This window comes from Lithobates pipiens, unplaced genomic scaffold (assembly GCF_037356315.1).
Source record: "Lithobates pipiens isolate NorthernLeopardFrog02 unplaced genomic scaffold, aLitPip1_a1.2 Scaffold_8, whole genome shotgun sequence".
NCBI classification, from domain to species: domain Eukaryota; kingdom Metazoa; phylum Chordata; class Amphibia; order Anura; family Ranidae; genus Lithobates; species Lithobates pipiens.
In genome coordinates, this window is record NW_027507903.1 from 252287902 (window position 1) to 252300235 (window position 12334).

The 12334-nt window shown below is 42.6% G+C and overlaps 1 protein-coding gene across 2 annotated transcripts in view; it reads left to right on the forward strand.

Annotated features, from left to right (window-relative positions):
• NR2C1 (nuclear receptor subfamily 2 group C member 1) overlaps window positions 1-12334 on the forward strand; it is a 75100-nt gene that overhangs the window by 35718 nt on the left and 27048 nt on the right. For both annotated transcript variants that reach the window (XM_077470317.1, XM_077470318.1), the window contains 2 exons: window positions 3301-3448; window positions 9593-9680. In XM_077470317.1, coding sequence (XP_077326443.1) covers window positions 3301-3448; window positions 9593-9680 — 236 coding nt within the window. The remainder of the gene's footprint in view (window positions 1-3300; window positions 3449-9592; window positions 9681-12334) is intronic.

Sequence of the window (12334 nt, forward strand, 5' to 3'; positions counted from 1 at the left end):
TACATATCTTTGGTAAAAATAACCCACATTAGTATATATTATTTGGTCTTTGTGAAAGTTATAGAGTCTACAATCTATGGTGCCAATCACTGAAAATTCATCACTTCTGATCAGGCCTTCAGTACATCAGGTGTACCTCATTTCTTGAGACTCTAACTAGTCAGGAAAGTACAAATACCCCCCAAATGACCCCTTTTTACAAAGTAGACATCCCAAGGTATTAAGTAAGTAGCATGGTGAGTTTTTTTAAGTTGTCATTTTTTCCCACAATTCTTTGCAAAATGAAGATTTTTTATTTTTTTTAATTTTTTTTTACTAAATTGTCATATTATCAGGTTATTTCTCACACACAGCATATGTATACAACAAATTACCCCCCAAAATACATTCTGCTACTCTTCCTGAGTACGGTGATACCACATGTGTGAGACTTTTACACAGCCTGGCCACATACAGAGCACCAACATCGATGTAGTACCTTCAGACGTTCTACGAGCAAAAATGACGCATCTCATTTCTCAACCACCTATTACACTTTTGAAGGCCCTGGAGTACCAGGACAATGGAATTTCCCATAAAATCACCCCATTTTGGAAAGCTAACACCCCAACGTATAATCTGTGAGGCATAATGAGTCTTTTGAATGGTTAATTTTTTTTCCAGAAGTTTTTGGAATACGTGGAAAAAAATTAAAACGCATTTTTTTTTACACAAAATTGTCAATTTATAAGATATTTCTAACACATAGCATGTATATAGCAAAAATTACACCCCAAAATACATTCTGCTACTCTTCCCGAGTACGGCGATACCACGTGTGTGAGACTTTTACACAGCCTGGCCACATACAGAGCACTAACATTGATGTAGTACCTTCAGACGTTCTATGAGCAAAAATTACGCATCTCATTTCTCAACCACCTATTACACTTTTGAAGGCCCTGGAGTACCAGCACAATGGAATTTCCCATAAAATTACCCCATTTTGGAAAGCAAACACCCCAACGTATAATCTGTGAGGCATAATGAGTCTTTTGAACGGTTCATTTTTTTCCAGAAGTTTTTGAAATATGTGGAAAAAAATTAAAACGCATTTTTTTTTACACAAAATTGTCAATTTATAAGATATTTCTAACACATAACATGTATATAGCAAAAATTACACCCCAAAATACATTCTGCTACTCCTCCCGAGTATGGCGATACCACATGTGTAGGACTTTTACACAGCCTGGCCACATAGATGGGCCAAACATTGAAGTAGTATGTTCAGGCGTTCTAGGAGCATAAATGACACATCTTATTTCATTCCTACCCATCACACTTTTGAAGGTCCTGGACCACCAGGACAGTGAAATTACCCACAAAATGACCCCATTTTGGAAAGTAAACACCCCAACGTATATTCTATGAGACATGGGCTGCAAATAGGTACTCGGGTACTCTGATGGGCTGGAGATAGGTACTCAGATGGACTGTGACAGGTACTCGGGTACTCAGATGGACTGGAACAGGTACTCGGGTACTCTGATTGCCTGGTGACAGGTACTCGGGTACTCTGATGGCCTGGTGACAGGTACTCGAGTACTCTGACGGCCTGGTGACAGGTACTCGGGTACTCTGATGGCCTGGTGACAGGTACTCGGGTACTCTGATGGCCTGGTGACAGGTACTCGGGTACTCTGATGGCCTGGTGACAGGTACTCGGGTACTCTGATGGCCTGGTGACAGGTACTCGGGTACTCTGATGGCCTGGTGACAGGTACTCGGATGGCCTGGTGACAGGTACTCGGGTACTCTGATGGCCTGGTGACAGGTACTCTGATGGTTTGGTGACTGGTATTTGGGTACTCAGATGGGCTGTGACAGGTACTCGGTACTCTAATGGACTGTGACAGGTACTCGGTACTCTAATGGACTGTGACAGGTACTCGGTACTCTAATGGACTGTGACAGGTACTCGGTACTCTAATGGACTGTGACAGGTACTCGGTACTCTAATGGACTGTGACAGGTACTCGGGTACCCTGATGGGCCGTGACAGGTACTCGGGTATCCTGATGGGCCGTGACAGGTACTCGGGTATCCTGATGGGCCGTGACAGGTACTCGGGTACCCTGATGGGCCGTGACAGGTACTCGGGTACTCTGATGTGCCGTGACAGGTACTCGGGTACTCTGATGTGCCGTGACAGGTACTCGGGTACTCTGATGTGCCGTGACAGGTACTCGGGTACTCTGATGTGCCGTGACAGGTACTCGGGTACTCTGATGGGACGGGACAGGTACTCGGGTACTCTGATGGGACGGGACAGGTACTCGGGTACTCAGATGAACTGTGACAGGTACTCGGGTACTCAGATGGGCTGGGACAGGTACTCGGGTACTCTGATGGGCTGGGACAGGTACTCTGGTACTCTGATGGGCTGGGACAGGTACTCGGGTACTCTGATGGGCTGGGACAGGTACTCGGGTACTCTGATGGGCTGGGACAGGTACTCGGGTACTCTGATGGGCTGGGACAGGTACTCGGGTACTCTGATGGGCTGGGACAGGTACTCGGGTACTCTGATGGGCTGGGACAGGTACTCAAATACTTTGATGGACTGTGACAGGTACTCTGATGGACTGTGATTGACAGGTACTATGAGGGGTGGTGACAGGTCCTCTTTATTGGGGGGGGGGGGGGGCAATCAGTATGTTTGGTGTACACTGTATGCGGTAACGAGATGTTACCGCAATCTCCTCCTCACACACGATCGGTGTGTGAGGAGGAGAACCCGGTAACATCCCGTTACCGCGGTTTGTTTACATTTTAGTGATCGGCTGTGAAAGGATCACAGCCGATCACGTGGGTAAACAGCCAGCCAATGGCTGTTTACCAGTGTCGGTGACGAGCAGTGTTCCCGGGGAACACGCCGCCACCGACGTGCACGCGCAGCGCGCTCGCAATCGCGCGCATGCGCCGTGCACGTAGGGGGTGTGACCATCTGTGATCGGCCGTGACTTCATCACGGCCGATCACGTGGTAAACAGCCATAACGAATGGCTGTTCACCCCCTTCGGTGGCGAGCGGTGTCTCCGTGACACGCCGCCACCGAAGAAACAGGGATGCGCGCGCACGATCGCGCGCATCCCTGTTTAAACGGGAGGCCGTCATATGACGGCCTCCCGCCACAATAGCTGCGCCGCCTGGCCGTCATTTGACGGCCGGCGGTCAGCAACTAGTTAAGCACATCTGGTGGGAATGAACTCCTGATGTTTACTTTTAGAATTAACTACTTCTGATTATGTTTTCTAGCTGTTCAGTGTGAGAGAAAGCCCATTGAAGTCTCCAGAGAAAAGTCCTCCAATTGTGCTGCATCCACAGAAAAGATCTACATTAGAAAAGATTTACGCAGCCCTCTTGCTGCAACGGCTACTTTTGTAACGGAAAATAAAACTGCAAGGTGCGTCTTTTAATAGCATGTATTTACATGTAAGGCTTCTTGCACACGGTATTTGTCTGAATATCTGCATTTTTGGATGTAATCTTATGCCGCGTACACATGATTGGACTATCCGGCGGACTTAGCCCGGCGGACAAACCGAAGGCGGCGACATTGACTTCCTTTGCTAGTCCCATCTACCTGGAGCCGCGTTCAAAATGAACAGACTTTCCTCCGCGTGTGGGCAAGTCCGTTAATTTCAAAAGTCCGGCGGGCTAGCACACAGACGGCCGGATTGTCCGCCGGGTTCGCAGTCCGGTGAACAATTTTTGGGTCAAAACTTTTTCTAAGTCCACCGGACTTTTGGGGAAAAAAAGTCCACCGGAGCCCACACACGGGCGGATTGTCTGATCGTGTGTACGTGCCATTAGGCGTTTATGTTGGATGTTCTTGCACCCACTTGCACGTATTCGCATGTGCTCAATGGTATTATCGTGTTCTACTCCTGAATATTAAGCGTTTGTTTACGCGCCTGTGTGTAAAGGCACATTGTAAACAATGGGCTGCATTTTAGATGAGTGAAAAACAAATGCTAAATTGAGCTTTTTCAAGCTGCAGTGTGCAGGAGGCCTAAGGTTTATTTCATATAGCCAACAGATGCTGTGCTTTGCATTTGAGATCTTTGTCTGTAAAGCAAACCTGTCTGCCATTTTAAACTAAAAATCCTTCTGGATAGCAAGCAATAACAAAATCCCTGCTTTTATTAGCCCTCCAGTGTGTACCTTTCTGCTTTAGTTTTTTTTCTTTACCAGAGGCTTTTGCACTAAGGCTCAGTTCACATTTGCGCGATGCGGGAACCCTGCGAATCCACTACGGGTTCCAGCATCGCACCCAACTTGCACAGCAGCTCACACTGCCATATGCAAACTGCCGGGACTATCAATATATTGTTAATGACGCCCCCATTTCAGCTTGAATATAGCACTGCAAACTGAGATTTCGGACATGAATCGGATCATATAGGTGTGAACACCCAATGATTAGATTCTGGTGCGGACCAAAAAAGGGTCCTGTGCAAGTTTGGGCCGAATGGCTGAAATTGCATCGCACGGACATCGCATGTGATTCGCAGTGCTGTGCAAATCAACTGCGATCTCGCAGAGCGCGCTGGTGTGAACCAGCACTAAACCTTTCTAAACGGTCTCCCCTTCTGTTTTAGTAAATATTTACTGAAAAGATTTTACATAAACAATGCACAGAAACATAAATTAAATTTGAGCATATAGGAGTACACATGACAATTAGGCAGCATAATCAAAATCCAGGTGCAAGGAGGTCATGCATGGTGTGAGTGTGCAGATTCTCATCACAATATAATTGGTAAATGTAGCAATCACGAAGAAGCCCAATCCAAACTGGAGGTCCAACAGCTAAGTTGGGGCTGCCGCCCCCTTCTTAAAGTGGAGTTCCACCCATTTAGGTCAGCAGCTACAAAAATTGTAGCTGCTGACTTTTAATTATCAGGCACTCACCTGTCCCATGGTCCAGTGATGCGGACCTACAAGGCCCCACTCCTCTCCTCCTCCTCTCTGTGGCGCCAGCATTCTAACTGTGGGCGCCCAGCTGTGGCTTCACAGCTGGGCATGCACTGCTCATGCACGAGCCGTGTTGCTTGCTTTGAATGGCCGGGCAAACTTCTGGGACCTGTGACCTGTCCCAGAAGATTGGAGGGAGATGCCAGGGGAGGAAGTGGGATCTGGGTGCCTATTAAAACAGGGTACCCCCCCCCCTAAAAAAAAAAATTAAAAAAAAATAACATGCCAAATGCGGCATGTCAGGGGTCACCTGCACTTAAAGCGGAAGTTCCATTTTTGGGTGGAATGCCGCTTTAAGAGAGTGGACATTAATCCTTTCTCTACCAGAGATGGTTTTTCACACATTTAATTAATTCTGCTAGGCCCTGAAGATTAGTTAAAAAACCCAAAACATTATATATTTTCTGAAAGCAGACACACTGGAGAATAAAATTGTGGTAGTTCCTTTTTTTTTTTCACTTAATATTCCACCTTATCAAGTACAAAATTTCCATAAAAAATACACTAAAGTTAAAGGGTACATAAACCAAATATACTATCCAATTTTTGGAATAATTTAAAAGATGCAGTTGTACCAAGTAACTGGATGCCCAACATGTCAAGCTTTAAATTTGTATGTGCCTGCCAAATGACAGTGAACTTCAGTATCCTATATTTTTCACGCTATGCTTTTAAAGTGGTTTTATGCTGTGTGCAGTGGCTTCCCCTCAATCCTTACCTCCGATCCAGCGATGTTCACGATAGCCTTGGCTGTATGGGGCCTCTCCCTTCTCATTGGCTGAGACAGCAGCGGGAGCCCATTGGCGCAATTTTTTTTTCTGTTGATCTTTTGCTTTTAAAGGTAAATAAGAGATGTGTGGTCTTTTTGACCCAAGATCTCTTCATAAAGAGGACCAGTTATCTTTATTTCTATTACAAAAACGAGGGATGGTTACATTCCTTGTAATAGGAATAAAAGTGCAGAGGGAGCTGACATTTTGCCCTTGGCGTGTCTTCCGGGTTCATGGCTCTGGCGCTGTGAGTGGCCGGAGCCGCGATGACGTCACTCATGGATATGGGAGTTTTCTTCCCGGCAAGGTCCGGCAGCATCTGCCGGGCATTCGCAGCGCATGCGTCGCTGACGTCAGCGGCTGCATGCAAAGTGAATATCTCTTAAACCGTACAGGTTTAGGAGATATTCACTTTTACCTACAGGTAAGTCTATAATAAGGTTTACCTGTAGGTAAAGTTCATATTTTGCGTATACAACCACTTTAAAGGGACAGTGTAAAAAAAATAAAAAATAAATGCATTTTCAGTTTAAAGCGCCAGCATCCCTCGCATACATTAGTCACACATATGTAAATGGTATTCGCACCACACGTGAGGTATAGCCATAACAATAGAGCGAGAGAAATGATTCTAGCACTAAGCCTGCTCTGTAACTGTTGACAGGTAACCTGCAAAGGCATTTTAAAACATCACTTATGCAGATTTTTTAAGTATTGTAGTTTGCCGCCATGCCATGAGCATGTGCAGTTTTAAAGCATGACATGTTGGGTATCTATTTACTCGGCATAACATCATCTTTCATATCACAAAAATATTGGGGTATATATTGTGGTGTTTTTGTTTTTAAAATTTATTTTTCCCGAAAAAATTGTATTCGAAAAACTGCCTCGTAAATACTGTGTGACATTATATATATATATATATATATATATATATATATATATATATATATATATATATATATATATATATATATATATATATATATATAAATTGTTTGGGGGCTATAAGTAATTTTCTAGCAAAAAATACTGGTTTAAACTTGTAAACATAAAGTGCCAGAAAAGGCTTGACTTCAATTGATTAAAGGCCCTTGCTGGCATTGAACTACTGCTTTGTATCACATAGGGCACAAAAGGTCCTCTGTGATATAATATTTTTAAGACACATTCTCTTTAAGGCCTCTGATGTCTCACCTGTTTCCATGTCCCTCTTCTACTGGGGGGCACATTGTGGAAGTTACAGAAAGCGATCCGGCAGCTGTACAGCTGCAAGATTGCTTTCATTAGGCCAACTGCACACAGACATTTACTGATGTTTATACTCAGAATCTGGTTGACAGATCCTGAGTAAAAATGTTCCATAAATACCTTGTGTAAATGCGTTCATGCCTTCATCCACTTCTAATTTATAGTGTTGCAATAGACTTGTGTAAATTGTTGCACTCAAACGTAAAATTTTCTAGTTTTATTTTACAGCTCTGTACTAGAGGTCGACCGATATATTGGCCAGCTGATATATCGGCCGATATTTGGCATTTTTTAATTAATCGGCATCGGCCAATTGTGCTGATAAAAAAGGCCGATTATAACTTCAGCGGGACTTGCAAATGACTTCTGTAATACAAGCTGCCTGAAGTCTTCAGTGGAGCAACTTCTCCTTTCTGGGCAGTCTGCCAAGAAAAGGCCAAAGAGATACAATGTTTATACTTATGAATGAATGAACTGTACCTGTGGGCTGAGTTTAACCATTTAAAGACTAAATCTTTTCTGACACTTGTTGCTTACAAGTAAAAATCGTGTATTTTATGCTAGAAAATCACTTAGACCCCCTAAAAATTATATATATTTTTAGCAGAGACCCTAGGGAATAAAATAGCGGTTGTTGAATTTTTTTATGTCACACGGTATTTACACTGCGGTCTTTCAAACACATTTTTTTTGAAAAAACGAATGATTTAAAAAAAACACTAAAATAGTAAAGTTAGCCCATTTTTTTTTTTTTTTTCATCCAAAAGTTTTGATTACCTGTTTTTGTGTATTTAATATTTAGTTGTTTTTTTTTTTTATCTAAATTATTAAATACAAGTGAACTGATTGGAAGTTTGTTTTGCTTAATACAGGTTTAAATATAAGACATTTTCTGTATCACTTATTACTTAACCACTTCAATACAGGGCACTTAACTGGTTCCCGACCAGCGCACGTCGATGTACGTCGGCAGAAATTTTTGGGAAAAAATACACTAACGATTAAAAAAAAAAAAAAAAACTAAAACCGTAAAGTTAGCCCATTTTTTTTTTTTTTCATCCAAAAGTTTTGATTACCTGTTTATGTATTTTTAATATATTCAAAAGAGGTATTCCTGTGCCAACTCAAGTGGCTATAGAGCGTGTACTGCTGCATGCACTGAGGGAAATGTCTGAACCCAATGTGATAACGACGATAAAAGAATAGTGGTGCGCTATACACATAAGTAAAGTAATTGAGATGCACAGAATCCTAGTGGGCAGGTATTAGAAGTGCGTGCTGTCAGTAATCGAACTGCTAGACAGTGTAATAATAGCTAATCATAAATGGATAATGGCGACAATAAGCAAAACATAAATAGATAAAAGTGAGCAATAGCTACATATGCATGAGATAAAAACCTATGTCCCAAAAAAGTGTCAAACTGAAGAAAATCTATATGAAAAAATCACATAGTACTGGCTAAACTTAAAATATCAGAGAGCAACGTGCAAAATAATAGTGTTAGAAATAGGCAGATTTGTAATGCGTGAGCTAAAGTACATATATCCCAAGTGAAAATACGTAGTAAAACAAATTCAACAAATAATGGATTGTGCAGCAAATTTCATGCATGAAAAATTAATAAGTCCATAAAAGCGTATAACACAGTGTCCGTAAAAATCCTTCTTTCTGTAAACAAAATATATATATATATATATATAAGGTAACAGCATATAAGTGTAAAATTTTAGGGTCCTTGGTAGCCGTCTTAGTATGGGATGGTAACCCCAGGCTCTTGATGTCTTGCCTATAATCGGAGTTAGCGTCCCCTTTAAATAGTAATCTTTAGGAGGTCCGGGGTGGGAGGGTCTCATCAATAAGCCATATGCAGAGATTAAGCACTATGGGGCATCCTTTCTGTACTTAATCTCTGCATATGGCTCGTGAAGCGCTGCTGCCAAATCGCATTGCATGCCTATTCATTTCAACGGGCAGGAGTGGTAGAGGAACGGTATACACCGCTCCAAATATGCTGCTTGCAGGACTTTTTTTTAATGTCCTGCCAGCACATCGCCTCAGTGTGAAAGCACTTGGGCTTTCCCACAGACTGCAGGCAAGTCATTTTGCAGGCACTTTACAGGTGCTATTTTTAGCCCAAAAGGGCCTGAAAACACCCCAGTGTGAAAGGTGTCTGTTAGATTTTATGAGATGAAGAGAAAAAAAAAATCGGCCTAACATATCAGCCCGAAAGAAAATCGGCATCATATATCAGCCACCATGATTTCTAAATATTGGAATCGGCCAGAGAAAAACCCATATCGGTCGACCTCTACTCTGTACTCTGTACTGTGCTATATTAGTGATCTTAACGCAGCTGTGTGCATTTTTCCATAGACAACAATGCACCTGTGTTGAGATCAGTAAAAAATGTGGAGGTGTTTACTCCCAGTGTACAAGAGGCCTAAGAAAGCTGAAGAAAACCAACAGCTTGTGGAGTGTGTGTAACAAAAATGCCAGTCGTGTGTGTATAATATATATAAGTAAAATATACAAAATTTTGTTTGCAGGTCCAGTGGTTTGTTAGACCCCGGAGTGTTGGTTAATTTACAGCCTTCTGCAATTAAAACTGAACCTGTTCTTATTACACATGACAAGGTAAGCTTATCTTCTCCAAAATATCACAAAGAGCTTATACTAGAGAGGGATATGGGAGAAATCCAAATGAGTCATGTCATATCTGGCCTGTAAAATAAAGGTTCTTCCAAAATAACATTAAGGGTCCTTTCACACGGGGAGGATCAGTGCTGGTTCGCCCCGTGGATATCCGCTTGCTCAGTGCGGATCGCCAGAGCGATCTCCGCTGAGCAGGAAGATGACAGGTCTGTCTCTGCACACTGCGCAGGGACGGACCTGACGCAGCGCCACTCTCCCCTATGGGAGATCGGGTGACGACGGACCGCAGTGTCCGTCATCATCCGATCCGATGAGGGGTGGAAAAATAGCTTTTTCCTCGTCACACTTTTTCGGATCGGAGTGGGTCGGATGTCAGCGGACTTGTCACCGCTGACATCCGACGCTCCATAGACCTCTATGGAGCATCTGTTCAGGTCCGCCTGAAAAACTGACAGGTGGATCTGAACGGATCGTCCGTGTGAAAGGGGCCTAAGGGCTCATGCACACTGGACGTTTTCTTGTCTCCGAATGCCAGAACTCCTGCCAGGAGAATTTTTTTTTTAAAAAAAGCTCATAAATCTGCATACTGCACATGCTTTTAATCACGTCATCCATTCGAGTGTTAATACATTCCAGTGTAACATTCTGGCCAATGGAACCCATTAATGCCTAGACGTATCTGTACTTTTTTCTGCTCTTTAGCTCCTCTCCTGAATTCTCTGATTGTGTGTGTGTGTTTGTTTGTTTTTTGTTTTTTTTAGCTTGTAAAATGCACCTCTTCTCAGATGACTGTAAATGCCTATGTGCGCATGGATACATAGGCTAACATGGAGGTGCTTTTAACCACTTCAGCCCTGGAAGGTTTTACCCCATTAATGATCAGGCCACTGCGTTACTTTTAAGACCCGTTTCTCACTGAGCCGCCCTGGGCGACAGCGGTAAATCGGCGCTATTTTTAGCACCACTTTACCGTCGTTTTAGCAGCAATATTTGGCTACTAGTGGGTGGTTTTAAAAAAGGGGTTAAATCCACCCAAAGTGCCGCTGCAGTGGCGCTTTGCTGGTGGTATTGCAGCGCTGCCCCATTGTTTTCAATGGGCAGGAGCGGTGTATTCATTGCTCCTACACAGCTGCAAAGAAGTTGCTGGCAGAACTTTTTGTGACGCCATGCCAGCGCAGCGCCCCAGTGTGAAAGCACTCAGGCTTTCACACTGGGTTTGGAGCTGAGGCTTTTTTCAGATGCTATGCAGGCGCTATTTTTAGCGCTGTAGTGCCTGAAAATGCCTCCAGTGTGAAAGGCGTCTAACTGATAATTGCGCGGTTGTCCGATGCTGTACCTTTTTTTCCCCCCACAAATAGAGTTTTCTTTTGATGGTATTTGATCACCTCTGCGGTTATTTTTTGTGCTATAAACAAAAAAAAACAACCATTTTGAAAAAAAAAACAATATTTTTTACTTTCTGATATATCCATTAAAAAAAAATAAAAAAATCGAATTTCTTCAACAATTTAGGCCAATATGTATTCTGCTACATGTTTTTGGTAAAAAAAATCCCAGTAAGCGTATGTTGATTGGTTTGTGCAAAAGTTATAGCGTCTACAAAATAGGGGATAGATTTATGGCATTTTTATTTGTTTATTTTTTGCTAGTAATGGCGATGATCAGCGATTTTTCTTTCTTTTTTTTTTTTTTTTTCTTGTTTACATCGGCAGACCGCCGTACTGTCTCTGTGGGGAGTGATCGCGGGTGGCCAATCAGCACATGATCGGGGCGCCACTGGAACGGGCGTGCCCCCTAGTGGCCCCCACCCCCTTAATAGAGGCACCTTGCCACAGTATATGTACGGCAGGCGGTTGGGAAGTGGTTAAAGGCTGGAAAAAGTAAAATACCTGTAAAAGCAGCGTTTTTTTTTTAGCCCTGTTTACTTGGCAAAATTGATGTTCATTTCGCTTATTGAATAAGGTGAAACGATGTTCACTTCAATAATCCAGTCAGATGCAAGTGAAAATCCAGGCAGCCAGGGCAGTGCTGGAGTGTGAGAGGATCCTGGTCAGTGTTTAGGAATAGGGGTGAGGGGAACAGGTATTTGGAAGTTTTTTTTACCTTAATAAAGACAATGCATTACGGTAAGACATTTTTTGTGTTTAGAACCGCTTTAAAATGTCTTCCCACTTCTGCAGGCAAATCAAGATAACTGTTACATGTTCTAGTTCACATAGCATAACATAAAAATGAAGTTGATGTATGCCTTTCTACTCGTTTTCTGAAAATTACAAAACTGACGTTTTTCCATTCTATGTAGTGTTAATGGGGTGGGGGACGTTTACCATAATTACCCTGTCTTTGATGTGCTGGCATATGTCATTATCTGTTGTAAAATTGATTTGAACACTGTCTGTCATAACAAATGGTTAAAGACCCAGGGGGTTGGGTTCTGCATTGGATGTGTATAAGGGGAAATATAGTTTGTCCCCACCTTTTACCTTTCACTTTGAAATTGTTCAGAGTAGTTGCAGTTGGACACAAAGGCCTGCTGCAAAGAAATGAATTAAAAGGTAAGAAATATTTTTAAAATATGTTAGATATGCTGTGTGAAGGGAACATATCACAAACTTTTTTTTCAAATGTGACTTTTA